Source organism: Branchiostoma lanceolatum, chromosome 17 (genome assembly GCF_035083965.1).
Source record: "Branchiostoma lanceolatum isolate klBraLanc5 chromosome 17, klBraLanc5.hap2, whole genome shotgun sequence".
In the NCBI taxonomy this organism is placed as follows: Eukaryota; Metazoa; Chordata; class Leptocardii; order Amphioxiformes; family Branchiostomatidae; genus Branchiostoma; species Branchiostoma lanceolatum.
The window spans coordinates 7135225-7159913 of NC_089738.1; the positions used below are offsets into that span (position 1 = coordinate 7135225).

Sequence of the window (24689 nt, forward strand, 5' to 3'; positions counted from 1 at the left end):
ATCAACATCCCTCTGCTGGCTCTTATGTACACGATGTTCTCATCACCGCCTTTTTAACATCGTCAGTTTTAGCACTGGTTACCTTTCTGGTTACTGCGTTAAGAATGGCAAGGGAGCGCATGCGCAATCGACAGGAAAACGACAACGATGACACGCTCTCTCAGCACGAGTATGAGGCCGTAGACGACCAACCTCCGTTTAGTCACCAGTATGAAGTCATAGGCGACGACCAAGTCGAGAGCGATGACATCACACCGTACGCACAAGGCACGCTTTCGGGTATCTACGGAATGGACTCGCGTTTGCCCCCAGCAACTAACACATCGGTAGTTGCTACGGACAAAAGCAGGCAATCTCCCAGTCCACACAAACACCACGACGCTGCTTCCATTCCAAGAGTAGACAACCATGGCAAAGATGTCCCTTCGTCAGGCTACAACTTAGGTGCAGATAGAAACGTCGAGAATGACAAAGAAGAACGAAACACGAAAAACGAGGAAGGAACAGTCTTCGGAAAGGAAGATGCCTTGCGTGTCGAAAAAGACCATGTCTGCACAGAATACGATGTTAGAATACCCAGACAGGTTGACGTTGGCCACCTTAGCGAGGCTACAAAAGGGGTGAAAAAATCGAGTCAAGATTCAATCAATGATGCTAATGACAGGGAAAAGCCTGATGACGCTGAGCGTGTAACTTGGCTTTAGCAAGAGAACAGTTCAGTACGAAATCTTCATGAGAACACCTTAAAACAAACGGGAAAATAGCATCAACCATAAAAGGACTGACAAACACCGCGTGTATTGAAAAGTAGAATGTACCCTGCTTGGTACTATATCTATATTTCAATCATACTGTTCTTGCAAAAAAATTGGTTCAGAGTCACTACAAGTAACGTGTTCTAATGCATGCAAAATGGCATACACACGACATAGGTCTTTCTTTTTGAGACTTTTTATTAACACTTTGCTTTATAGGATTTAATGTGAGACTCTATCAAACCTTTCTTTGACGTACATGTATGTAGCAACTTTTCAAAGATTTTCATAACACAAAATCAAAATGCACTTATGATATTATGACACTAATAAGATATTATGACACTAATAAATCTAAGAAGCTGTTAATAAAGAAATGGGTAAAAGTAGTGATGCACTATTACAGTAATTATATTAGTCTTTTCATGAATGAAGTGTAATGTCTTTCTTGCCTTGTATCAAACATTGTATCTACTATCAACACCATATCTTCTCATGTGTAAAAATATAACACTGTACTGCAGAAAGTGTAAACTACAAACAATGCACTTCTTGACTGCTGTTTTAAAAAGGCAAAGGTAGTCCCATAGCCTTTTTGAGGCCGAAGGAGCGGTTCGTTGTTGTCCACTGTGTCTAGAAAATATCCTGCATAAAGGGTAAACTACAACAATGTCCTTCTTGACTGCTGTTGTCTTATTGTTTTAAAATGGTAAAGGTAGTCCCATAGACTTTTTGAGGCCGTAGGGGCAGTTCAATACATGTATCATCAATGTGTGTAGGGCACAGTATTGGAAGGCAGAGCCCAACCCTCCCATTCCAACAGCTTTTACCTCCCCAACTGAAGTCAGGTACCCATTTTCATACCTGGGTGGAGTGAGGAAAGTTGTGTAAACTGAGCACAACATTGGTGGTATGTCAGGGGATACGAACCCAGGGTTCGAATCCCCTGAACATGCTACACCCTAAGCCAACACGACACCACTTAGACACCGCTTATTGCTTTATGAAGTCCATAATGCTTCTGTACCCGTCCTGCGACCTTCGTTCCTGCTTCTGCGCCACCCTACGCTGTCGGTTCTGCTGCTGAGTGACCTTGCGGTGACACATCACGCACAGCGTACGGAAGTTGTCCAGCGAGCACAGCCCCCCGCCGTCTGCCACGGGTACGATATGGTCGGCGTGCCAGAACTGCCCTTCCTTCGGGTCTGCGACGATCTTGTTCAGTTGAGCAACAGGAAGAGATGACAGCAGGGTGCTCTTGAGGTAAACCTTGCGCTCAGACATTGGCAACTCTTTTACCTGAAAACACATAACACCAACTGAAAAACAACTTTCACATAAGATGACAAGAGACTAAAACCTTCCAACATTAGTAATAAAAAGTCAAGCTGTCAATGCTCATGTCTGGGCTAAGTGGGCTTTCTTTAAAGAGAGGAACAAGAGCACTGCACCCCTATGCCTTGGCCATGCGCCCCCTTACCCTGGGGAGAAGATCATCCTCTGACAAGCATAAAATAAAGATTGACCGGGGATGCTACTAGGTCACATGTGGCTTCAGTCTTCAACTGTGACCTGTGTGACAGTAATTTTGCCTGCAAGCCCAAGAATGCCCCATTTCAATCTGAAACTCCATCCCTACACTTGGTCCCTCCACTCCCTTGCAATACTCCCACTTGCAATTTTTTCTAGAAAAAACCCTGCCCACCATCACTTGGAGAAATGCTGAAATCACAAACTGCTTTTTATTGGCCACCTTGTATCTGCTTCAACTGTCCTTACCCCCCACCCCACCCCACTAGGAACAAACCACTATCTCATCAATTGCTGGACCTACGGCATGTTGACAATCCTGCGAACTAGCAATTTCACAGCATGCTCAACGAATTTCATCGATAAAAAAACAAATCTTTAAACACTTTGTGCGATTTGTTGTCTTTTTAGTCATACTTGTACGTGCATTATACTCTCATTATAAACTCAAGGGTAAAACAAATCCAGTTTAGGACACAACAACGCCGCCAACATGCTGCGGGTCCAGTGAGATAGTGGCTTTACTTGTTATCAACTCTTCAACAGTAGTAGACACAAGCTGAAAAAGGCAGGATATCAGGGTATACATCTAAAGGAGCTAACCTGCAGGAAGATCTGTCTAACGTTGGTTTCACAGATCTGGCACACGCCAAACTCCGTATCCCTCAGCTGTTGTCGGGAGTGACCCCCTTGCATCCGTATCCTGTACTCCTCCTTACACTCGGTGGAGCAGTACCGGTGCTGTCTCGCGTACGACGACGCACCTTCTAGATCTGCGTCTGCTGTCAGACCAGACTGTTGGGTGACAGGTTTCTGACACCAGAGGCAGAGATGCCTTCCAGCACTGTCAACCACCTGCAGCTGGCCACGAGGTCGGGTCTCGTCCCCTGCCTGCTGTTCCATGGACCGGCTGTCCTCTGCAGCTGACTCTGCTGTACCCGAATCACTGCTGCTGGCAGCAGCTGCTTCTAATCTAGCTGTCTGTTGTTTGCCTGTACTGTCTGCAGATGGTTTGTTAGAACTGGTGTGATGTTGTCCTGGCTTTGTGACTGTGCTACTAGGACGTCTTTTCGAAACAACTTGAACAGTCCCACCCTCCCGCTCGGCAACTTTGAACGCTCTCTGCATAAAGTCCTCCTAAACAAGTAACGATAGAGTGCAAGGTATCAGTGTGTGAAACACAGGAAGTCTGTTTTGAGTTTCATCAATAAGATGTTAAAAATTTATGTCTCTTGTCAGCAGTCCACCAAAAAAAGGGCTAGAGTTAGCAGGTTTTTGCTAGGGTTGGTCGGGTAATCAGAAACACAAAAATATTTCCTACATTGTAGGACTAATCAACAGAGGCTAATTCTGCCCATGTCTAGAAGAATTTCAATACATCTTTTACTTTCTTCCCTTTCATAAGCACCTGTAGCATGTTGTTTGATATCACAACTTCCTAGAACGTTAAATATGCACATACTGACCTTTGACATGAAACGTTGGTTTTTGCAGGCGGCCTTACGCCTCTGACTCTGACTCAGCTCCTCGGCCAGGAGTGACGGACTGATGAACATACGTCCACTTCTCCTCACGACTCTCTTCTTGGGTTCACTCAGCCTGAAAAGACAGAGGCACTGAAAATCTTCTTCTTTTTCATGTATTATTAACCCCAATAACCCCATCTTGGAATGGCTTAACTGTGAGAGCTGTAAACACAGAGCCAGTCAGAACGTTCCATTGGGGGATAGTGTGGGGGGAAAAGGGATATCTGTAGGTTTCTGCATGTACATTGATGGGTTGGTATTTATACTGGTGGCTCCTACAGCTACGCTCCTGAGCTAGTTTGAATTAACTGTTGATCATTTTGTACATATGTATATTAAGTGATATGGTGGACCATCTCTTCTTGCTTTGTTCAGTTTCACTCAGTTTCTCTTTTAATCCCTGTTGTGAAGTTTTAAGTATCCAGCACCAGCTCAGAAAAAAAATAGTCATGCCTTTAAGTACCAGAATCAACAACCGAAACTGAGATAAACATTTGTTTTTCCTTAGAACTATTGCAGAGTGGAATTTGTTGGCAAGTGCACATCCTCACTTAAGACAGCTTTAAACAGTTTTTACAGTTAGATATTCAGAAGTTAGGTGTGACAGGTCGTTTAGTGTAATATACAAGCTGCTGCTGCAACGCGTGCCTGTGAAGCTGGTGTGTTATGCAGAAGGTTATACATGCTAATAGTATACAGATACAGATACCTGTTCCATTCCTGCACCATCCTGAGCACCAGGCGCCAGTTAGCAGGCTGATGTAGGAGGTCCGGCAGACAGTCCATGTTCCTCTGTTCCACATCCAACACTGAGAAGTTACAGCTCAGGGGTTGGTCATCCTGGTGGTGAAAAGAAATAAGCCAATATCAAAACATATCAACTAATTCTGTATTTTTATTACATAGTGTAACGATAAAGTTTTAGATATAAATGTTGGTGCACAGGACACATCTTTGAGCTTTTAAGCCAATATATTCATAATGTATCTTTTTCTTCCTGTTTCTAAGAAGGTTCTATTAATTGTAAACCAACCTAACCATTTCCTGTATTTATAACACTGGGTCACCCCTACTCTTCTTGATAAGTGTGTTGGGTTCTTTTACATGCAGAGGTTTGACGCTTGAGGCTTATGCCAAAAGCTTCCTCATACACAGGGCCGCCGGCTTTACGTCACCATCTGAAACGACCAATGCAATCCTCTACAACATGTCCGAGCTGGGTCCGACCCTAGGATCGAACTCGCGCCCATGGATCCTCGAAAACTAGCTATAGAGTAAAACAAGACTTAAAAGACTCACCACATCATAGAGGTAGACTCGGTCCGTGTGCATACTTGCACAGAACTGTAACTCTTCATACACTGGAATATCCTCCAACTTTACTACTGGATCTTTACTTCCGCAGTCTGCTTCTCCCTCATCTGTTCCTATGTCAGCATTCATACTGAAGTTATCCAAGTCATACATGCTGTCTCCACTCTTCCCTGCAGTACCAGTGCTGCCTGCTAGGTGGCCTCGGGGAGACACCGATTTCTCACTGCCCAACAGCATGTCATCTGAGATGTCGTCATCGTCAAACCAATCTGACCCCTGTAGAGGGCTACCGGAAATGCTGCCACTAGCTGGGGAGTTGGCACACGGAGAGAAAAGGTTTTTGTGGATTTGTTTTGGGGGAGGAGTTCTTGTGTTTTCAACACTGACAGGAATGCTCCGCTTCTTCATTAGAAACTGCGGCGTTGTTGGTTTGCCTCCTTGTCGAGTACCAGTAGATGTGTCTTTTCTACTTGGTGTGTTTGGTGCACTGTGGAAGATCTTGCTAGTCGATGACATGCTGTCTCCACTCTTCCCTGCAGTAACAGTGCTTCCTGCTAGGTGGCCTCGGGAAGGCACCTGCATTCCTCTCTGAAGGCTAGCACTTCTTGCCTCCACAGGTTTTACTGTACTATCGCTATCTCTGGAAGGTGTACCTTTGGTGCCAGCAGTTTTGAGACTTGGTGTAACAGTACCACCAAGGCTGCCCTGTGGGGAGTCCGTTGAGCTCAACTTGAGTCTTTTCCTTGGTCTCGGCGAGAAACATGCGTCGCAATCCTCAGCATCACTGTCGGCATTACTGTAGCCACAGTTACTGTTTTCACACCGCCATGTGGACTTACCACGGCAAGGCGAGGGCCTGAAAACCTGTGCCGCCACAGCTAAGTCTTCAGCAATGCTAGAATCCAGGGCAAGGTCTGGGAATGTAGGTGGTGTACAAGAAAAGAAGATGTCTGATTGAGTTTTCTTGGGAATGCTGTCCGTTTGTGATTCAGTAACTTCAGATGAGGATGCAGCAACTGTCTGCTCTGTAGTAGTGTCTGAATTACATGTAGCTTCTTCTTCTTCTGTACTTGAATATGTTGTCAAGTCAACAACATCTGTGTTGTTATTTTGTATGTTTGAAACCTTTTCAGCTCCTGTCAAGTCTGAGGGAGTAGACTTCTTAATAGATGTAGCCATAGGAGTTTCACTGCTTCTGATTGTAGGCGTGTTTTGAGTGCTGTGGGGTGCTGAAGGTCTTACTGGCGTGTTGAAACAGGGTTTCTCTTTAACGTATGACAACAGGCTTTCTTTCTGTGCAGCAGTAACTGTCTTTCCTTCATTTGGTTTTGTATCAGGAGTGCCAAGAGCTGAGGAAACAGGTCTTTTCACTTTTGATTCCTTTGTGACTGTGGAAGTTGGACTGCTGAAGTTGCTGTCATGCTGGCTCCGAGTTGCTGGCCTCCCTGAGAAGTAAAATGAAACAAAATGTTACAGGCACCAGTACAACAAGTGTTCTGATCAAGAGCATCTATGGCACTTTTTAAGTCACCATTCTGAAAATATGTGTAATACAGACCTAGCTGCTTAGTACTATTTATCAACTTGTTTCCATATAAAATAAGATGGGACTATAACTCATGAATAATCTGTCACTTCCACCATTGTTGACAACTTTGGCTTTGTCTCTTGTAACTGCTACAAAGTATTATATATCACATACAGGTATTGCATGTATGTTTTTAAAGATCATATAAAAGAAATAGGATCTCTACGACAACAAATCCTAAACCATATGCTTACCAAAGACCTAGTACATTCTGTCTTTATTAAAATCTCTTTCTGGTCTGAGTCTTACTGACAGCAAGAACAACATTTCTGATGCTCAAGTCGCATTTTTATATCTGTGGATAATTGACAATAATCACCCTTAAGGACGAATGGATACATGACAAAACTTTACATTTGGAACCGCATGGTTAGCAGCGACACCTAGCTGTAGTGTGAAGCTGTAGTGTGAAGCTGTATAGAACCAGAATTGAACAGAACCAGAACAGAATCAGAATTGCCCTGAGGAAGGCGACAGACGGTGACTGAAACATTGGCAGTGATTGTAGGTATATTTGCTCATATTTGTGATTGTATATTTGTGCTTATATATATGTTGTGAACATGCATATTAGTTGTGAATAAAGAACTTCTTATCCAATCATTCTCACCTTTCTTCCTGGGTGTTTCACACATCTCACAGAACTTCAGTAGTGCATGGTTATGGAAGGTACACAGTGAACAGCCCCATCCTGACTCTTTCACATCTTTCTCCACTCTCGCACTGCTCGAATCCTCCGCTTTCTTTTCACAAACAGAACTTGTGTCTTCCAACTTGTTTCTCTTAGCATTCGGTGTGGCGACATCCAGTTTTATTTCTTCTTCCTGACCAATGAGAGAGGAGATGTCTGCGACGTTCTGATTGGACTGTATGATAGTGTCACACGACGAAGAAGCGTCGCTCTCTGTAAGCATGTTTCTATCGGACTCTAGATGAGGCATGCTTTTATCAAAGCCCATCTCATTTTCATCAGTAGTGCTCTCACTATCAGAGTCGATCACAAACACGTCGGATCTAGTTGAGCGGTGCGCCTTTTGTACATCTCTGAAGTCCGCATCGTCATCATCATCTTCTTGTATAAGCGACACATTTTTGGTATCCAAACCACTTTTTTGTTTGTCCGAAGGTTGGGCGTTTTGTCCGCGGCCACCCTTCGGTTTGAAGTAGGACCGCAAGTCCTTCTGAGTATTTGGCTGTAAGAGACCATGTTACAAGAAAATTAATAAAGATCATCTCTAACTCTCAGGCAAAAGACTTTTAGTACGTAGAATGATATGTACTGAAAAACTGACTAAAGCATAAAACTGACAGATACAGAGCATAACAAGAAAACCAAAGAGAAAACCAAAAGCACTGCTGCAGTACCAAGGTTGGCCACCAGAGGGCTTAACATCGACCTGTACTGTCAGGCTCACAACACCAACCCACAAACCAAATAAAATTGCTATCGCTCAAACCATTCTTGAGATATTGCGTCGGAACCACACCCACCCAGCCACAAGGAAACCCAAAATTATACCTCCATTTCTATGGACTGATCATGAGGTGACAGTACTAAGACCTAGCCTCTACCAGGCTCCGCGGATGGCTGGAAAAATTGTAGAAATTAGCCAAATAGAGTGAATAGTATGCTAAGGGAGTCGGCTACGGAAAGAGGGTCCAATATGCCATCCTAGAGCGGCAAACTGTACCCCTATATCGGACCAAGGACATTATATAGGAAGGACTGAGCACACAGAAAGTCCCCGCTGGGCGCTATTGTTCAGACCCGCAAAGCCCTGCGGCGATCTATTGTTTCCACCCTCCGGCGGCGCTTCTTTGTTCTCCGCCGTCTGATTTGAGCGTTCGCGCCGAAACCCGGCGAAGGCCATGCAAATGAGCCCGATCGTGACGTCACGCTCTCCGATGCTGGCCGAACGACGGGCGAGATGCCTGTAGTTTCCGCGGATTTCCTTATATGGGAAGCAAACGTGACGTGTGCAGACGGCACCATCATCCGGGGAAGACGTTGGCGGCCATTTTGATATGTGATCGGGCGCCGTGCGACCAAGATGAGTGAGTTTACAGGCATTTTTGTCCATGCGTACCTATATTTTCGTCTCAGAAATATGAAAAATATTCACTACTTGATGTATCTATAAGAATTGCTTAACCTTTTGAACCAAAAAAATAACGCTTTTGCCCGAAAGCACCAGGCTTGGGTGTCCCTATAAGAATATTGTTGTTGTTGTTCTCGGCTAACTTTTGATGTTCTAGGCACATGAGTTTTGGTCAATTTTTGTTCCAGTGTAATATTCGTAGGAAATGTATTTCTTGTGATATGATCGTAACGCCACACGGGGAATGTGCAGCATTGTGCACAGTAAACATCTTCATGCCTGGTAACATGTATGTAGGTTCCCAATCTTTATATCGAGAGGATGATCGACTCCCGATTTTTTTTGTATTTTGCAGATTGCAAACTTCCGTGGAAGAGCCATGACCACCAAAGCTACGTCCCACGATACAGCGTTGCCGAAATTTGTTTGTGAATCACGCTCCAAGCTTAACCAAGGTTCTGTTTTTAGTAAAATACTTGTACATATAGAATAAATACATGTATTTCTTGAATTCCCAAATCTCCAGTGTGATATTTTCTTCTTCAATTTTCTAGCCGGTATTCTAGCTTGACGCAAGGTAAGTGTTCTTGGTAGACGATAGCGATGGATAAAGATCTCCCCTCCCCACAGTTCGGTTACGCCAGACCAAGGAGGTTTTATATTTAGTTTTGTGCGTTTTTTAGGACTTCCAGCTCCTCCGTTTCTTCACGATCGTCTTGCAGCTTGAAAAACACTCCAAAAGAAGTCCTCATCGCCCGGTCAAGCCATCTGAATTTGTATTACAATAGTGGGACGCTTGTGGCCCCTTGGAATATATGCAAATCTGGGGGTAATTAGTATGTAGGTGTCAATTATTTTTACAACCATGAACCGAAGGTTCTTGAATAGGGACTGGCTGTGTGCTCAGTCCTTCCTATATAATGTCCTTGATCGGACTAACTCCTCTTGCATGTTTTTCTGTCTATATATTTGGCCAATTTCTATTCTTTCCAGCTGCCTCTGGAGCCTGGTTGAGGCTAAATAAGACCTGGCAAAAGAAGCTATGAGCATTACGAAGAAGTCAACAACATGACAGTCACCTGTGTGAAGAAGAAGCTGTCGTCCTCCTCCTGCTGTTCCCCGGGTAACCAGACCGCGGCCCTGGACAGGAACTCCGCCTGGTCCTTATCACACTCCTCAGCATGGAGCACTGCCAGCTTCCCGTTCAGGGTACTGGTCACAACACTGACCTGGAGGGGACATTCACGAGTAAGCTTAGAGTTCCTACATAACAAACGTAACCTACATTATGTCATACCTGGGCTGCAAAAATGTTCGATACGGGTGTTCTGGATCGGGTGATAACTTTAATTGGACACAGGCTTCCATAGAATATCTAGAATGCATTTTGAGTGCGTTGAGAACGCCGCTATCAAAAATTTGAATATTGTATTCGGTGGTTGGAATGTGCGGCTGTTACATTATTTTGTTCAAGGGAATCAACTTTTTTCAACTTCTGGCGTATTTGACATTGAACTGTGTGTTTTCTGGGGTGGGTATGATAAAATCAAAATACAACACGTTATATTCCCAATCACTCTCGGTCCCAGCCCTCCCGAGGGTCGGATTGGGCTGGTACCTCGCGTAATATGGAATACCCCGTGTTGTATTCTATATTAACCGATGGACATGGCCCTATCCCTTGACCTCTTTGTGGGTCATTGGGGCACATTATGCATATAAAAGTCTAAACTAAGTTGTTCTGACAGGTGTTTGGTAGGCATTTCATAAGTTTATCCACTTAAAAGTTCACAAATTATCTGAAATCTGTGAATCAAAGTTTGCTTAATCATATCATTACTTATTTGACATTAGTTGCTAGAATTAACATTCAGCATCTGATTAACAATGTAGGATAGAGTATAGACTCAAGAATATCATAAAATCAACCAGGACTTCACAGATATCACAAATCCTTGATTTTCTCCAAAATGCAAAAAATTTAAATGCCACAAACTTGACTGAATTAATAGTCGTTCATTCTGTTCTGTACTATTCTGATTTAGATCTTTATTTAGACCTTTCTAGTGAGCATGCTCCACATCCAGTCGTCGATGGTGTTCCTGGCCACCAGGTAGTGCACGTGGACGGAGTTGTGCTGACCGATCCGGTGGGCGCGGTCCTCCGCCTGCTCCAGGACCCCCGGGGTCCAGTACAGCTCCGCAAACACCACGTGGCTGGCAGCTGTCAATGTCAACCCCTGGGGGAAGAATGCAATCTGGTTGAAGTCAATCGTATAAAGAAAATATCAGGCACACAAAGGCAGAACTTAGCGGATCACAAAAGTTGCTAGCATCACACTATAGTATGACCGGGCTTGAAAATTCATTTTTGGGAATAGGTGCACCTCCATTAATATTACTCCGCAACTTTGAAAAACAGTGTGCTTGAGAGATCTCTAGTGCAGCACCTTCCAGGTATGCAGTACCTGTATCCAATGGCCTCAAAATATCTAAGTGCACTGGTGCACCCAGTCGAAAACTCAGGTACACTGGTGCACCCACATTCGAAAATTATGTGCACTGGTGCACCCACAGTCGAAAATTAGGTACACAAAAGTGCACATACACCCAATATTTCATGCCCTGTATGATTGTTTCATCAACATTCAAACATGTTCAAGCGACACACTTTGCGCTTACATGCACCACACTCGAATGCATCAAAAGTTTGTCTACCATGACCACTTCATGATGATTCTTTGCTTACCGTCCCTGCAGCTAGAATACTCAGCACTGCAACTTTGATACTTGGGTCTCCTTGAAATTGTTGCACAAGGTGCTGTAAAGAGGAAGGAAAGAAAAAAAGTCTTCAGTTAATTTGGACTCACCTGTCTATCTACATAACATTGTCAAAATGCTATTTTAGGAAATATCATTATGCTAGTCCAACTTCAACATTTTTCTCCTTACAAATTGAACAATACACAACAAAATGCCAGCAATGATTTTTTTGTTGTCCTTTAAAATCAAGACTTTAAAAATTGCTTTTTTCTGTGCTTTTAATCAGCAGATATTACCCTAAGAATAATATCTGCTGTAAAGTCCAGAAAAGACCATTTTTCAAGTCTTGATATTAGAGGACAACGTAAGTGTACGTGCACCTTCAAGAATGATACTGACGTTTTATTTGAAGGAAATGCAAGGCTTACATTTCCTTCAAGTAAAACGTCAATATCATTTATGAGGGTGCACGTACATGTACAAGTAACCATATCTAACACATTTGATGTTATAAATAGTATATGCATGTAACTTGATATACACAGATCTTTCAACTACACTTTTTACTTAAACTTAAAGACCATTAACATTAATCCACCGGGTTACATAAATCCGCCACTTTGAAAAACAGTAGGTTTCAGAAATCTCTAGTGCTGCACCCCCAGGTATGCACTGTTTAGATATACATGTACAGGTGTGGAGTGCATTAAACTGGGGGACGTTGGGTTGGAGATCTGTTTGGACGTTTCTTTTCGGGGCAGTGGAATTATATGTATGTACCCTGGTGAATCACGTTAGTAGATGTTGAACCTACCGTTCTCTCTGCACTAGGTACAGATCCATCGATCCGTATGTACTTGACCTTGCTGTGGATGAGGGTCTGGGTGACGGCCTGTAACATGTGTTTGTGGTGACCAAACACAATGAACTTCATGGACTCATTTTCCAGTAGAACCTTGATGTACTCTTGCACAGACCCTGCCTAAGGAAGACATGTTGAGTAAAGTCATTGACATGAGCTCTTGAAAAAGACAATACATTATGGTAATGACACGTAAATTATATTATATGCATGCAGTACCGGTACATTTTTGACCTATTCCATTTTTTTTTAAATTTTAAAAGATTTAACGGTTCTTGGTGGATGTCAATGTGCAGATGCAGGACCTCTGGACTAGTGTTGCGTACCTAAACGTAACATCAGGTATATACAGGTAGACAGGTCCGGACCTATACCTGTACCTGTACCCGAACAACTTTACAAATTAATATGACTTGTTCAATAATGACAGAAACATTAATAAGCTGTTAACAACTTGTAAGTTAATAACTAGGTGTCCTACAGGTGTCCTTGCTACTAGTATCAAAACTCCCGGCCTGCCTGAATGATCTGTTGCATATTAGTTACACTGTCCTAAGGTGTCACTTTGGTCACGTTTGGTGTCGCATGAGGCCATGAGGAGATCAGTCACAAAATAAGCATGGACTCGGTGTAAATTAAATATCAGTACAGTACTGGTATTTCATGATCCGGTATTTTGGACCTGTACCTTATCGATTTTCAAAGTACAGTACCGGTACACAGTACCGGTACGCAGCACTACTCTGGACACCCTGCCACTACACTACCACGATGCAACTTAACGCGACTGTAACACAATATAGCATCCCCAACTAGTACCTTGGCCAGTGCGGTGGTGTGGTACCATTCTACCATGAGCTGACGGAGGAGGAAGCTGGGGTTGTCAGTCATTCCTGGCTGGTCATGTGATTGAGGCACAGCACCTCGACCAATCAGGTCTCTCCATTCGCCTGCCAGCTTGTCCAACTCCTTTGTGTGACACATGAATAAATTTCAACACATGAATAAATTTCATTAATGTTGCTAAAATCTAAGAATAAAATCTAGTCAATGTTCACATTGTATGTAAATATCTTATTGCTGTTGTTTGAAACAAAAAAAGCCTCCAAGCATATAACATCTAGTAGTACTAAGTAATTCCACCAAGGTACATAATTCCGCCACCCTGAAAAGATACGTCCAAACAGATCTGCAACCCAACGTCCGCAAGTATGATGCACTCCTGTATATCTTAACTGTACAGGCCTGGGGGGTGCTGCACTAGAGATCTCTCAAACCCGCTGTTTTTCAATGTGGCGGATGTACGTGACCCGGCAAATTAATGTTAATGGAAGTTACACTTTGTGCTTCCTGGAGAATGTTACAATCAGCTACTAGTAAGTGAACATTCTAAACTTAAAGGTCAATCTAAAAAAGAGGAGAAAAATGCTGAAATCACCTTTTTATGCTGCCCCTCGGGTACATCAAAAGGAATCCTCTGTCTTCTTTTGGGAGGAAGCTGGGTAAGGACCTATAGGATAAAAAGCAATGATAGCAATTAACTGATATAATTATCAGATATATGAGCAGTGCTGCGTACAAGGTACAAGTAAAAAAAACCTAAACGTCTGGAAACAAGTCCAGACTTGCAAAAAAATATCTGTAGCTTATATTCTCCTATTTGTTCTAAACCATCTAAAACCTTCCTTAGATCGTGAAACTTGCACTGGATGAAGATGAAAACATTGCTGTTTTTGTATTCATAACTGAGCTTTTGTGTATAATACTTACTGTATATAATTTTGCATGTATATTTTTCAAATTGCATGTAAAATATATGCCAACATGCAATTTTATGTGTAACCCCAAAAAAATATTCCTAGCACACATGTGCCATGGAGTCAGGTCTGGACTTATAAGTCTGGACCTGAACCTGAAACTCTGGACTTGAGTCAGGAGCTGAACCTGAACACGAGTTTAGGTACACAGCACTATATATGAGTGGGCAGTTGTGAATGTTGCAGTATGCAGTACAGAGACCAAGCTTAAAAACATGCATAAACCTTAAGCTTTATTACGCTCTTAACCTTCTCCCTGCTGCCTAACTCTGTAACCAATAGAGAACAGGGTGCCAAATGGCTACTTCAGTGTGATAAAGGTTAAAGGGCATCTAGGATGTGCCTATGAAGTCATAATATGTCACCTGGGCCTTCAGTCTGCGAATCATGAGAGGTTGTAGATTACTGTGAAGTTCTGCGAGATTGGAAGCTCCACTGTAAAACAGAGTGATGACATGGTATTGCAGTATTAATCAACATAGAAGAAGGAGAAGAAGAAGAACTTTATTGTGCAACAATTGTAACGGGTACAATGTATGGTAATTTGTAGATAGTACATAACAATTGACTTTTTCTAATATTTAACGATTTCAAAGAACTTATCTATAACATATGCACATGTGTTTTCGATCACGCCATGCCTAGAAGCAACACTGGACTGGAGGCTGGTCGAAATTCAGAGTTACGATTTGACACTCTGAGGGGACCCTCTAGAAAGCTCTCAACTCGCAAGTTCTGCCAAACGTAGGACCTTACAAATACATAACACCTGAGGAGTGGTAACTCCTTCTTCCCAATTTTGCAATCCTCCCAGATTCTGCCTCAAGCCCAACCCTGAACCAATGACCTCATTCTAACAAATTAACATCGTAAACCAGTCATAACTGTTGTTGTATTTTCTGTTTATGGGTAAGTTCCCAGAATTTTATTCCACACACCGACAACTAATCTACCGTACTTGTTCCCAGAACCTATTATAAGACCACATTTTATTGCCAGAAATGTAATCTACGACTTTTCCTGGACCCTGCTATAGGATCACGCGATGTAGCCAAAAACCTACTTGGTGTCCCAGCGCGAGAATCTGCCGAAGAACTGTCGGTGGGCGTTGCAGTAACGCTTGGAGAACTGAGTCCAGGTGCCAAACTTCCCCGGTAGGAGGGCGTCCACTTGTGGGAACAGCTAGGGAGGAACAACATTAACAGCAACAAGTTATAAACAAACTGTATGTTCTGAAAGTTTGACAGAGCTGGTTGAATGTTGATTTTACATATGGAGCAGTTCTTAAAAAATCAAGTTCATATGTTATTTGTGACAAAAGCTCTTTAACAAGCTGAAAATGGCCACTGTGATACAATACTTAAACACTGGACCAATACAATGCATTAAAGCAAGAGACGCTGAAATTTGTTTGCCTCCTTAGCAGGCCATACGAGTCAGGCTTTTTTTCTGATGACATATCAAGTCTATTTCACTGGTTTTCTTGTGGCTGCGCAGCAAGTGAGTGCAATAGAACTGACGTATTGTCAGTTTGTACAGTTTGAGCTCAAAAGGCCAGAATTGGAGAGCCTAATAAGTAAGTAGGGAGACTAGAAATTTGTATGGATGATATGTAAATTAGCACCCCAATCTCTGGTGTACGTTTCATCTCGCAGCAAGCAAAAAATACCCTGAGACATGGACTCAAAGTCTGCACTATAGTCACATGCTCACTCAAGCAACATGTAGGGATGACTTTTTTCTTCGCTTTTCCCCTTCCCAAAGTTCTCACCTCAGCTGGCCTGGCCAGTGCAGGAGTCCCTGTGAGTAGGAGAGCCCGGCTGGCCTGCTTCACCAGCGGTACCAGACCCTTGGTGCGGACAGCCTGCCTGTTCTTCAGGTAGTGGGACTCGTCAACTATTATCACCTGACAAAGAGAGAGAGAAACACAACTTTACACTTCAAGCAAACTAAGATTATATGTTTGAACCTTATGTCCTCTATTGTCCTCAAACTACATAATTATGGCACATGTAGAAACATTAACGATATTCCACAAATAAGGCATGGAAAATATTTGGCTTTATAACTGATAAAAAGTGCAGTGTATTAATGGATTTAAATCAGTGCTTCCAAATATGTGATGTAGATGTAGGTTGCTAATATGTATGTGTAATGTTGTCAGACTGTACACTAATACAAAAGTGAATATTTCCATTACAATGGCAGAGTAAGGACATCATATAGGACTATAATGTCCTTGCATGACATGGATCTTAAGTGACGCAAGATCTTTGAAGTAGGATTGTGTCTTAGAGCCATCAAAAATGCTGCTGGCTATCACTAGTATCAGCTTCAAGGAAGGAGGAAGGACTGTTCATCCTGACTCACCTGAAAGTTTTGGTCATGAAGAGCCTTCATGAGTGGCTGATCCACTCTCTGAATCAGTCCATAGCCTAGGATGGTCACCTGGGCTGTGGCAATGTTCCTGTAACAAAAGTGTTGAAGGTTCATTCCTATTCATATATGATAAGTAAAATAATTTCTCTTGGCCAAGTTGGCCTATTTCATTCAGTAAGGTTTGAAACTTTGGCTTTGATTCCTTTTTTTCCCTACAACATGGTATAGAGAGCATTATAGCCACGAATAGAGATGATTACTAACTTAAAGATAGCCTATAATTATTCAAGTATAAAACTATACATAGTACTCCAGTACAGTGACTAATCAGTGATTAAGGTTAGTGTCCTAAGGACACTGTCCTTGCATCTTGAGAAGATGGTAGAACCTATACAAGATACATCTTGAGAAGATGGTGTCACCTAGATACTACATACATCTTGAGAAGATGATGGCATCTAGATAATGTGGTGGCAACTAGATACTGTCTTGTGTTAATGTTGTTGACTGTTCCATTACCTGATGTCATCCCTGGAGCTGACCACATGTATATCTGTGGGCTCCAGGTCCGGTACCCACCGCTCCAGCTCCTCCACCCACTGGTACCTCAGGGACGACGGTACCACCACCAACACCGGCCACTCCTGTCTGTAGTGGTACGCCACCGCTATGGCCTGCAGGGTCTTTCCTAGGCCCATCTTTGTAACGAGATAGAAGATTTTGTTTAGTTTGTGAATTTTGATACCCTTTTAGCCATATGGCAGTCTTACAGTGTTCTGTATCTATATCTGTAACTTATATGCATAATGTATCGCCGGTATAACTACCCTTCAGCGTAACACACCAGCTTAACCGTTAACGGTTAGAATAAAATCATACATTATTACCATTCATGAAATCATACCAACTGTTTGTTTTGTATGATTTGTATTGCACACCCTGTAAACCGTCTCATGGCATAAAACACCAGGTTTGTACTGAAGAGTGCAAGCTGCACATTCGGACAGATTTACTTGATTCACTCACACCGGGATGGACCCCTGCTCTTTTCGATATGTGTGGTGGGTTTACCGGATATGCAATAGAAAGAAAAGAAAAAAAACTTGGAGCAGTTGTTTACTCAGGTATTTAAGTTTTTAACCACAAATTTCAACTATTTCATATCCGGGAAGCTACTTACCTCATCACCTATCAGGCATCTGGAACAATAGAAGAGACAAATTATAATATACAATGATTATAATGAACATTGTAAACGACAATAGATGTTCAGATAGGAAAGATGATTTCGAAAATTTATCATATTTGATATGTCCCGACTGTAACGTTACTGGACGTTTTATCGTGCAAAAAAATATCAGGGAGCTTGGGAAACGTTTAATTATTATTTCATATGATTCATATTCTTGTTACTAATATCAATAGTAAATCTACGTTTTCTAATAGTCGGCATTTGGGCGGAGCTCAAATTGGTTAATTATATGCGTGAACCCTGACCTGCGAGTCACGTGATTCCGTCAGTCTAGTTCGTCGATAGAACGTTTCGAGCTCTACAGGAAAGAATCGGAAAGAATTGTTGTTGAGACCCTACTTCGTCATGGGGAAGCATAAGAGAGTACGGATGTGTCCGGGATGCGGCCAGGATCTCACCCTGCACCCTGGTGGAAAAGGAAACAAGAACTGCACAGGCCTGCCTCCTCCTCCCCCCATGAAGGAGCCAGCGGACGCTCAACACGTGCCGAACCCTCCCCTCGTGCCGAATCCTCCGCTCGTGTCGCCGCCCGTCCAGAGCCCAGCGCAGGGCGCGTCGGCTGCCGAGCCCACCACGGCGGAGCTAGAAGCCCGGAAGAAGGAGCTAACGGACAAGCTAGCACGGGTACAGTTGGCCCGGGAGGTCGCCCTGTTAGAAGCCGAGCTTCAGAACGCACAACTCGGCTTGGTCGGCCTCCCAGGGACCCCGGCCGGTCCCGCAGGCGCCACCGGGACTAGCCACACCGTCCCACCACCCCCGCCAGCCGGAGTCAATCCAGCCCTTCCCGTGACCGTCCCCACTCCCCTGCCGGCCCCTCCTGCAGGCGTCAGGAACGTGACCGTCCCCACTTTCCCGGTGACCCCTCCAGCAGGCATCGGGAACTTCGCCCAAGTATCACCCCCCTCCGCAACCGGCATCAACACGGCCATCCCTCACAGCTTGACTTCCCAGCATCTCGGCGCCACAGCCGGCCTGGGCCCGGCGGATCTCACGCTACAGCAGTTAAGAGACAACGCTTCTCTGCAGGACGCCGTGCAGCACAGATACGGAGACATGCTCGCCGGCGCGAAAACAAAGAAGTCCGAAGGTAAGCATTTGTCGCCAGAGTCGTTCGTGTATAACATTGACTCCGCGGACCCGAAGGTTTATAATGACCTTGCTCTCGACGAGTTCTTCTCCGGAACCATGGTGTTGCTGCAAACACCTGGCATGCCTGACTGGGAGTGGAGGGGTCGGCTTCAAATATTGCAGTTCATGTGCGACCAGTTGGAGAGTTACAGATGGGAGGTCGTTCGGAGTTTCCACGCCGCCGCGGTGAACATGGCGTTGCGCTTCCCGGGAACATGGTCGCATGACTGGACCACCATCAAAGCGAAATTCTTTTCCATGAAAAAACAACAGCTCAGGCCTCCTAGCCCTGTAAACAGTGGCGGAAACAGCTCCAGTAAGTCCAAGTCCCCTGCTTCTCGCGTGTGCTGGAAGTACAACAAACAAGAATGCACGTCCGCACGATGCCCTTATGGACATTTCTGCCGCTACTGTTGGGAGAAAGTGGACAAATCGTACAAGCATCCAGAGACGGAATGCGAGCGCAAGAAGTCGGATACAAAGCAGTTCCCCGGCTCGCAGGCCCCCGTCACCTCAGCCTGACAAACCCCCGCACCTCCCAGCACGGGGATCGTCTCAAAGGTCGGTGAAGACCCCGTGAGTTCGTTACAATTTTCTTTGCCTATGTTTATATCCAGAGATGTAGGCGACGTGCTCTATCCCTCAGTAGATAGTTTTCAGAATCCGAGCGAACAGGGCTCTGATAGTAGTTTTAATCCGTCCGCCGGACATTGCCATGATTATGATGAGTTTGAGTCTCTAATCTCGGGAGTGAAGTATGATGCTACGCACGGGTCGGACGATTCATTACCTGATGCGATAGGATCTCGAGACAGAAATGATTGTTTTGATGTTTTCCCCTCCCACGAGGGTGGCGCCGAGATGTACATTTCGGGGTTAACTTCCAGTTATGACAATTCGTTTGAAACGCTTCCCACGGAAGCGAGAGGTGCTCTGACGCACAATTCGGACATTAGTTCTCTCGCCTCGACCCTAGCGGGCGATGAAACTTTCGTCAAGTCCCCCTCTCCCGAGGGCGGTGCCGTTGGGCACAATCCCAGGCGTAGCTTGCAGACTGCGACCTCGTTACCCTCCCACGAGGGTGGTGCTGTACGGCACATCCCGGACAATGGCGTCACGGTTGGCGTCCGCGACGAGACTTTCCGCACGATCCCCTCTCACATCCCGGACTGTGGTTTCTCGTCTTCCCCTGCAACTCGCCTTGAGTTATTACGCGTACCTCCCCATCGCGAGGGTGACGCTCCTCTGAGTGGCTCGGTTTCTCCCGTTCACCCCACGCTCTCGTGCTATCGGGACTGGCATAACAGGGTGAGACGGTCAGGCGTCCACAACTTTCAGGGCGCACGGATACCCGTCCCCAGCAGGCTCAACATCGCCGCCTGGCGACGCCTTCTGGAAGGACATCATGACACTGATCTCTGTGATCTGTTAGAATTCGGCTTCCCTGTGAATTACGAGAGCCCGGCACTTCCGGTCGTTCCACATACGAATCACCCTTCCGCACTGCAATACGCGACCCACGTTGACCGCTATGTTCAGACGGAGCTATCGCACGGCGCTACCATAGGACCGTTGTCGCAGAATTTTTTCGATTTAACATTGACATGCAACCCCTTGCAAACAGTTCCCAAAAAGGGTACAACAGATCGTCGTGTTGTGGTAGATTTAAGCTATCCACAGGGCGTGTCCGTCAACGACGGAATTCCCACAGGAACTTACCTGGGTGTTGCCCGCCGACTGCGATACCCTTCTATCGATGACTTTGTAGCGTTAGTAGTGTCTCATGGCCCGGGTTGTTTGATGTTTAAGAGAGACTTACGTCGAGCCTACAGGCAGTTGTTCGTCGATCCCGGGGACTACCATCTCCTAGGGTACTGCTGGCGTGGTCGCACGTACACGGACGTAGTCTTCCCCTTCGGCATGCGGACCGCGGCTCAAGCGTGCCAACGCGCGACGGACGCCGTTACATTCGTCTACAACAGGCTCGGGTTCTCGTGCGTGAACTACTTGGATGATTTCGGGGGAGCGGACTCGCCTTCACGGGCCGCAGCGGCCTACGACGAACTCGGGCTACTCCTGCAGCATCTCGGCCTGGCCGAGGCTGAGGATAAAGCGTGCCCTCCGTCCACCCGCATGACGTTCCTGGGCAGAATCCTGGACTCCGTGCGGTTCACTATCGAGGTGACCCCTGAGCGCCTGGCAGACACCATGACGGAGTTGCACTGCTGGTCTTCCAAATCTCGCGTATCCCGCCGAGAAGTTGAGTCCTTACTGGGCAAACTCCATTTCGTCGCCTCGTGCGTGAGGCCGGGTCGGCTCTTCGTTTCCCGTATGATCGCGTTTCTTCGGCGCTACCATGATCGTCAGCAGAGAATGACAATCGACGACGAATTCCGCAAAGATCTGCAATGGTGGGCCACCTTCTTGCCCTCCTACAACGGCGTGTCATTGATCCCGCAGGCAGGCTGGTCCGAACCTGACGCGGTCTTCAGCTCGGATGCCTGCCTCTCCGGCTGCGGCGGTTTCCTTCATGGCACGGGCGAGTACTTCCACGCAACATTCCCGGCGTCTATTCTCGCGTTGCAACCTTGCATTAACAGCTTGGAACTGTTGTCTATCCTGGTGTGTGCCCGGTTGTGGGGCAAGCACTGGGCCGGCAGTCGCATCGTCGTCATGTGTGACAACGAGGCCTCCGTTACCGTCTTGAACTCCGGAAAAAGTCGCTCTACCTTTCTCCAAGCTTGCCTACGCGACCTATGGTTGTGCGCCGCTTCGGGACAGTTCGAACTCAGAGCTATCCACATCCCTGGCCTGGACAATAGACTCGCCGACCATCTCAGCCGCTGGTCAACCTCCAATTATCATCCGAACGAATTCCAGCGTCTCACGGCAGGGCAGCACACCTCCCCGGCGGACGTCACCGCTCAACACTTCGAGCTACTGACATTGTTGTAACTTTTCCAGATCACCCGTCGCCCCTGCATCTGCTGGATTCCGAGGTCGAGGCCGCGAAGAAATCGGCGTTCGCGGCGGGCACTCATGCCAACTTCAGGACTCAGTGGAGAGCCTTCCTCCTGTTCTGTGAGTTCTTTCACCTTCCTTCCCTGCCCACCGACACGAAGACCCTGACACGCTACGCACAGTTTCTCACCCGCTCCATGAAGAGCCCGAACAGCGTACAGATTTATGTGCACGGGGCACGGATGCTCCAACGATTCCACGGTTTCGAACCCCCTCCTGCCAACGCGTTCGACTTACGGCTCGTCATGACCTCCTTCCGTCGACACGCCCCCCACATCCCGCAGCGGAAGCTGCCCATTACTCCAGCCATTCTACTACGTATCCGTGCGGTACTAGACCTGACGAGACCCTTGCATGTCACACTGTGGACAGCCTTCTGCATCGCATTCTTTACCCTACTCCGTAAATCCAACCTTGTCCCGAAGTCGCAGGTGTCCTTCGACGCAACTAAGCACCTGACTCGCCAGGCCATTCAGGTCTCAGAGGACGGTTTGCTAGTACACGTGTCTTGGTCCAAGACCATCCAGTTCCGTCAGAAGGTGCTCCTCCTACCAGTACCGGCGCTGCCAGGACACCCACTCTGCCCTAAACAAGCGTTCATCAGCATGTGCGACATGATCCCTGCCGACCCGGCCTCGCCCGCCTTCCTGGTCCCTGACAAAGGCGGAGGACTGGTGTCGCTGACACATGATACACTGGTCTCACATCTAAAGACCCTCCTTTCCGTCGCCGGGCTCCCTCCGGGCAGCTACTCAGGACACAGTTTCCGGCGAGGCGGTGCAACCTACGCCTGGCACTGCGGTGCAGACCCGCAACTGATCAAGTTACTCGGGGACTGGTCCTCGGACGCGTTTCAGGCCTACCTCAACTGCAGCTTTCAACAGAGGCACGCCTTCGCTCACCTTCTAGCGGACAGAATACAGAACGGTCTTCTGGACCCTTCCTTGTAGACTCTTAGCCCACGCTCCGCAGCAGTTTACACGTTCTTCCGCGGACACTCGTACAGACTCTCCGCAGTACTTTCATCCAGACTCTTATACTATGTACATACGTCTAGTAGCCTTAGTTATGTTATTAGCATAGTCGCGACATACGTCGCCCTTCTTGTAGCCTCTGATTTGAGCGCACCATTATATTATTGTATAAGGTTCTTTGAGTCATTCTACGTTTAGTAGTTCCTGTTACTTATGTACATCGCCCCGACACATTCTCATCTTGTCGCCCGGAGCGCACCGCTATTATTGTATACGTTTCTCCAAGTAAGCAGTACACCCCTCGTTCCCTCCTGGGAGCTTCTGCGCTTGAGTTACCGCCGTGCTTAGACTTTAGAGCATGTAAGTCACCCGATCGATTGTTATTCGCATCCTCCCAGTTCCCGTTAACAACCTAGTATCTAACCGCATTCGGACACTTAGATGTAACCGCTGCTCACATTTTCTGCACTCTCCTACCAACCACTCATCTCCCTCTGGGCTTGGTCTTGGTGGCTAAAAAATCTTCCTTACTTATTAAACTGTTCTACCAAGCCCACTGATTCCTCTGTTCATTGAGTGAGAGTGCAGATAATTGTCGGCATTTGGGCGGAGCTCAAATTGGTTAATTATATGCGTGAACCCTGACCTGCGAGTCACGTGATTCCGTCAGTCTAGTTCGTCGATAGAACGTTTCGAGCTCTACAGGAAAGAATCGCCCACCCACCCACCCGTGGCTAAAAAATCTTCCTTACTTATTAAACTGTTCTACCAAGCCCACTGATTCCTCTGTTCATTGAGTGAGAGTGCAGATAATTTGCTCAGAATACAGGGCACAAGGCACGATCACACACAAGCATCAAAACAAGCGTGTTTTCAAACTCAAACCAGATGTCAAACTTTCTATCAAGGTAAACAGCCTATTCCGACGTTACCTTCCGTTTTTCTTCAGCGCAAACTTCACCCCTTCCCTTTGGAAAGGCATCAGCTTCTCTCGGAGGGCAGAAGGAAGACATTGAAGGCTCAGATCAGGCTCTAAATCGTCTAAGATTTTCGATTTACGTTTCTTACGTCCAGACATCGTTCGCTTCTTCTTTGACCCGAGCGAAAATGGCGCCAAGGAGGTCAAGGGTTAGAGTTGATGATACCGGTGCCCTGGTTATTCTAATAGTATCAATGTACCTGCCTAGACATGTAGCTAGTTCCTCAGTTCCAACAATCCAAACTTTATTTTTCGGAGAGAAAATCCCGATGACTTGCGGAAACTGCTTTGTTGTTGTTTTCTTCGAGGAATTGCTGTTCAAACACTTCACACTTGCACGATCTGAAGTTTATTCTACAAATACCCGGCGGACGTTTGAATGTTGTTCTACTACTCTACTTGCTTTTGTAAACCCTAGCAAACACACGACCACACTGTTTCATGTTTACAATTGAGGGATTGCTATTCAAACACGTTTTTAAAAAGCAACCGTTCATTGTCACCTCGGTGCTAGCTTGGTTTTAACTTCTTCACACTTGCACGATCTGAAAGTTTATACTACAAATACCCGGCGGACGGTTAAATGTTGTTCTACTACTCTACCTGCTTTTGTAAACGCCAGAACACACTGTTTACTGTTTACAATTGTGGAATTGCTATTCAAACACGGCTTTAAAAAGCAACCATTCCTTACCACCTCGGT

General features: G+C 45.6%; 1 protein-coding gene across 1 annotated transcript; it reads right to left on the reverse strand.

Annotated features, from left to right (window-relative positions):
• Nucleotides 1–800: 800 nt before the first annotated feature.
• Nucleotides 801–24119, reverse strand: LOC136422899 (DNA annealing helicase and endonuclease ZRANB3-like). Its single transcript, XM_066410820.1, has 19 exons — nt 23940–24119; nt 17813–17831; nt 17152–17330; nt 16624–16720; nt 16025–16159; nt 15317–15435; nt 14619–14688; nt 13875–13946; nt 13256–13405; nt 12389–12556; nt 11561–11632; nt 10872–11051; nt 9892–10041; nt 7324–7906; nt 5111–6570; nt 4521–4651; nt 3752–3884; nt 2889–3422; nt 801–2054 (listed from the first exon to the last, which is right to left on the reverse strand). The coding sequence occupies exons 1-19, from the start codon at nt 24083–24085 to the stop codon at nt 1749–1751; spliced, it is 4704 nt and encodes a 1567-aa protein (XP_066266917.1). The 5' UTR covers nt 24086–24119; the 3' UTR covers nt 801–1748.
• Nucleotides 24120–24689: the final 570 nt, after the last annotated feature.

Bases quoted from the DNA above. Each gene is read 5' to 3' on its own strand.
- LOC136422899 (XM_066410820.1), bottom strand. From the start codon at position 24,085: ATGTCTGGACGTAAGAAACGTAAATCGAAAATCTTAGACGATTTAGAG. The intron at 11,633-12,388 runs GTAGGTTCAACA...TCCTCTTTACAG, and splicing joins TACCTAGTGCAGAGAGAACG to CACCTTGTGCAACAATTTCA. The intron at 10,042-10,871 runs GTCTAAATAAAG...TGTCCCCTCCAG, and splicing joins GGAGCATGCTCACTAGAAAG to GTCAGTGTTGTGACCAGTAC.